A 5000-nucleotide genomic window follows, 5' to 3' on the forward strand; every position below is an offset into this window, starting at 1 on the left:
TGTGCGCAGCAGTGGAATTCCATTGGATATATATATTTATTTAAAACTGTATCATTGGATAATGCAATTCGAGAGTTTTCATTGGCTTAGCCATCATGGGTTATGAGCCATCATACCATGCATGCTCTGCAAATATGGAAAGAAAACGCGTGATTTTTGGGGGTGTTTTTATTTTAGTTTAGTCTATATTTCAATATTTTGGGGCCTTTTTAATAAAACAACTATTCCATTCGCGCTTGTTGGATATGAGATTGGCTATTCAACGCGCGCTCATGGAATAATTGTTAAATATCAAGTGTAACTATCAAAGTATTTGTAACTGAACAGGCCTGCCCCCGTGTTCACGTCCGTTCAATTGAAATCTTTCCTATTAGTGCATTCAAAATAAATACTAGTAATTGCCTTGTAAAACTAAAACTAATGTGCTTTAAATGACCTTGCTCTCCATGAGTTCTCGTAGTTCAGTGGATAGAGCGCCCGCCCGGTGTTCGGGAGGTCATGGGTTCGTTTCCTGTCGGGAACTCAGAATTTTTCTTTGTCCCACGCTCGTGTCATGTTGATTAATTCACCTTCACATTTCATTACCGAGCTTAAATTCACCATCTTTGTTAATTTATCAAGATTATAATTGTTCTGTGACAAAGTACATTAGCTAAATGATTCCTGACCAACTTGCTACATTGTTATACTCGATTAATATTGACGTCTGGAAAATAGTCATAGCGCGCGCTATTGAGACTCACAAAAACTGAAAAAAGCCACTTTATTAAATCCATTTTAAAATCACTGGTTATCCTTGCAATGTGATTGGCTCTCAGCGGTGCGATTTATTCACGAATCGCACTATCTTTTGCTCTAAATCACATCAATAATGGGACAGTAAAACAAAACAACCAATCAGATTTTAAGGCTTTTTAAACTAACCAATCACATTGCAGGAAAATGAAAAAAAAAAAAAAGGCATTGTTTGGCAAAATTTGGCTATTAAATTGTGCGGTTTCAAAATGGATCTAGTTCAGTGGCAATTGAACTTCGGGTCGTGCAATTTTGATCTGAAATGATACTTGTGATTTCAAATCGAACTCGCGCTGCGCTCTCGTTCGATTTTGAAGTCACGCCTATGATTTCAGACCAAATTGCACTCCACTCAGTTCAATTACCATTATTACGTAGCAATAGTTTATTTTTTTCCCATTCACTGCATTATTTTACAGTGGCACCCAGTTAATGCCACGGAAAATTGGTCGTATTAACGGGGTCTCGGGCGAGAATAACGCGCAAGGGCTTGGGACTGAGGAAAGACCAAGTCCCAAGCCCTTGCGTTTTGGCTCGCTCATATCTCCAGTGATTATAATTTCTCGGTTGGGTAGAGATTCTTTCTTTAACACCAAAAAACATGCGACGTGGCAATCAATTTCAATTCATGCGTGCACTCTTAATAATTTTGAGTACATCCGGTCAATCCTCTTGCAAAGTCAGCGTAGATGTGTAGGATGGCTTTGGGCGTGCTTTTGTAAAATTCTACCCATGATTTTACCATAGAAACTCTGGTAGTTCCCCGGAAATCTCTTTGGAACTAATAATTAGGGTGAACTCATGGGTAGAATTGGTCCAAACCACCTCCAAAGTTATACTATCCATATCCGCTGAGTTCCAAGGAGATTTTCCAGGAATTAATTAAATTTCACGTGGTTAATTTTCGCGAGTATTAAGTTTAGCGATTTTTTCCAAAACGCGAAAATCGCGAAATTAAGTACGTGCGAAAATTAGTAAGAATAAGGTATTATATGTGTTTCACCAATCTCGTTCCCAGGGTCTCACTTCTTCCCGCCCCCACTCGCTCAAGGGGGCGCGAAGAAGAGATACCCTGGGAAGGAAGTTGGTGTTTTAGTGAATACTGAATACTGCTGACCTTTCGATTTGATTTGCTTCAACTGAACTGAATGTGCTTTAAAAGCTTTATAAAGCCCCTCTCAGGTAGTTGGATCCTACATCACCATTTACGGTAGCTTTTGATTTGAGATACCAGCTAAATGATTTCCATGAAGGCAATTTTAATATCGTAAAATTATAAGCCCTGGACCAAGGTTGGGATTGGGGGGGAGGGGGGGGGGATAGTCTCCTTCGTACCCGCTTTTTGGGGTCATTACGCAACGCTCCCTTGGGGGAAGGGAGCGTTGGCAACGCTCCCTTGGGGGAAGGGTGGGTTGATGATGATGACCCAAAACAACGGCAGTAAAGGAGACTAGGGGGGTAACATTATATTAACTTAATGTTACTGGTGGATAAGTGATACACCATTTTTGTTCGCTTTTTGAGGGACCTTTATTAGTACATGAGGCGTACTGTCACTTCTCGCTTTTAAATTTCTGTCCTCCTTTAATTTTATTGATACAGTGGAACCACCTTCGGGGCATGGAAAATTGGTCGTATTAGCGGGGTTGTCGTATTAACGAGGTAGGGTCACATTATGATGCAACACGCTTTAAACATGTATTGCACCTGAATACCTTTAATTCTGCTATAAATCAACCTTTTCACATTTATTTTTCAACCTTACAACAGCAATTCATTACAACTGAACAAAAGAAAGGACAATGATGTTGCTTAAATTGTCCAGTTAAGTGGGAAGATCACTTCTATCTATTATGGCAGATGTTATACCGCATTTAAACCAAAGGAGCAAGCTAAGCCAATGGCCAAAGGTCCTTTGAATCATTCCCTCTTGTTTAGTTTTCCAGAACCTTTCTTAGGATCCTTGCTGTTCCTTACAAGGCTGTTTTCTGCAAGAGTCCTTTCTTGATAGCAATCCCTAGCTTCGTAAGCCATCCATCTAACCTTTTACTTACTCCTCCAAGTGCACCAACAACTACCGGTACAACTTCGACATGTCTGATCCCCCATATATTCTTAATTTCTCTCTTTAGCTCCTGGTACTTCTCCAGCTTTTCACCTTCCTTCTCATGCACCCTGTGGTCCCATGGTGACGCAATATCCACAATGATTACCTCATTATTTTCCTTTTCTACAACAACAATGTCTGGTTTTCTGGCTGCGATGATATGGTCGCACTGAATGGACATGTCCCACAAAATCTTAAAACTTTCGTTTTCCACAACCCTTCTGGTTGGTGCTCTTACTATTATTATTATTATTATATTATTATTATTATTATATTATTATTATTATTATTATTATTATTATTATTATTATTATTATTCAGAGATCTCCGTAAGCCCCGGCGACCGGCGAAAATCGTCCTGGCCGCGCAGGCTGCTCAGATCCAAATTAAAAAAAAAAAGGTCAAGGGTTCAAACCCCGTTGAAGTCCTGAATTTTTTAGGCTTCTCTACGCAATTGCAAAAATTGCGTTCACAAATGCGACTATCATAGCTTCACTTGATTTCATATCTGCAGTTCATATATGGTCCAATTCATACACCGTAAAATTCCGAAAATAAGCCCCTCCAAATAGAAGCTCCCCAAAGCGGTAACGCAAAAAACCCTCCGTTAAATCGCCCCTCCAAATATAAAACCCCGGGGAGCTTGTACTAGAAAAATTGCCCTCAAATACAAAGTAAAACAAAGCAAAAACGGTAAATTTACTTCCAACTATAAGTCTAGCCCAATCGATTCGGAAACGCAAGTTTCCCTCCGTAGATAAGCCCCTCGAAAGAGGCCCTTGAAAAATATAAGCCCCGCGGGGCTTATTTTCGGGTTTTACGGTATATCATTTTATCGTTAACCTAAAGGCTTAGCCAACAGGTTGACTAAGATTGCAACCACGAGAACATCGTCGTATATCAAATCTGTTTGAAAATGTTCGTATTGTCGTCTTTCCATAAATCGGGTATTGGCAGATGTCCCCGCAAATAATGAATTCCCTACAAAAGCTGTGTATTTGCCTGTTCCCATAAGTAGGGTATCGGCAGATGTCCCCGCAAATAGCGAAGTCCCCACAAAAGCTGGGTATTGACCTGTTCCCACAAGTAGGGTATTACCAGATGTCCTCACAAGCATTAAACTTTTTGTCACGTCCTCACAACTAAGTCCCCACAAAAAAATTAAAGGTTTTACAACATTTGAAGAGATGTATCAAGAGATGAGACATCAAGCAACAATCATACCAAATATTGTTTGGATGACTGCAAAAGAAGCCGTAGTCCCCACAAGGGGGGTTGGGAAACATATGGCCCGCAAGTAGCCAGGGGCGGGTATGTGTGAGTGCGTGTGTGTGAGAGCTTATTAATTTTACAGTGTCAGTTTTAGTAGCCCGCCTAGAATAGCTCTGCTAACTGCGGGCTACAAAGGCCTTTTTCTCTATTGTTAAAATAAAGTCTCTGTTGTCTGTTGTCTGTTTGGCACACCCTCGACCTTATGGCTACTCCTGATAATGTCCAAAGAGATTTACCCAGTAGAGCTCTTCCTTTCTTCGCTCCCTCATCCTCGTCGCAAGCACTTGGGACAAATGCAGGTGATAGCTCCTTCTCACAATGCGTATGTATTTCCCCCGTTTGTGCTTGTTGGCCCCCTGATTAGATTTCTCGCATCTCAGGATTGTTCCTACGCGATTATAGTGCCCGACCTTCGTCCCAGGAAATATTGGTGGCCGCTTCTCGTTCCTTCCAGCGTAGACTCGTTCAAACTTGGTTCTCGAGGGGATCGCAACATCCTGTTCTTTCCGGCTGATACCATGTCCGGTACGGAATCTAGGCCACTCCAATGGGATTTGTGGGTGTTTCGGATTTGCCCTGTCTAATTCTTATTCCTTTATGCAGGACAGTGCTTCTCTTCTTATCACCTACGCCCCGAATGTTACCTTTGGTAATTTGCATTATAATGTTCGATTGGGTATTTTTCTATTAAAATACTTATTTCCATTTGTCTCATTGTGATTTTTTCCTTTCCCCAGTCCTCTGTGTACGTTCCACGCGTTTGGAAGCCTGCCTCCTTGATCCCCGATTGTTCTTACGCTAACGACACTGGCTTTAACTTTAACTC

At 41.0% G+C, this 5000-nt stretch overlaps 1 protein-coding gene across 1 annotated transcript; it reads right to left on the reverse strand.

Annotated features, from left to right (window-relative positions):
* Nucleotides 1-2768: 2768 nt before the first annotated feature.
* LOC138030561 (uncharacterized) lies at nucleotides 2769-3083 on the reverse strand. Its single transcript, XM_068878459.1, has one exon. The coding sequence runs from the start codon at nucleotides 3081-3083 to the stop codon at nucleotides 2769-2771; it is 315 nt and encodes a 104-aa protein (XP_068734560.1).
* Nucleotides 3084-5000: the final 1917 nt, after the last annotated feature.

The sequence above is a fragment of the Montipora capricornis genome, chromosome 13, assembly GCF_036669925.1.
Source record: "Montipora capricornis isolate CH-2021 chromosome 13, ASM3666992v2, whole genome shotgun sequence".
Taxonomy (NCBI): Eukaryota; Metazoa; Cnidaria; class Anthozoa; order Scleractinia; family Acroporidae; genus Montipora; species Montipora capricornis.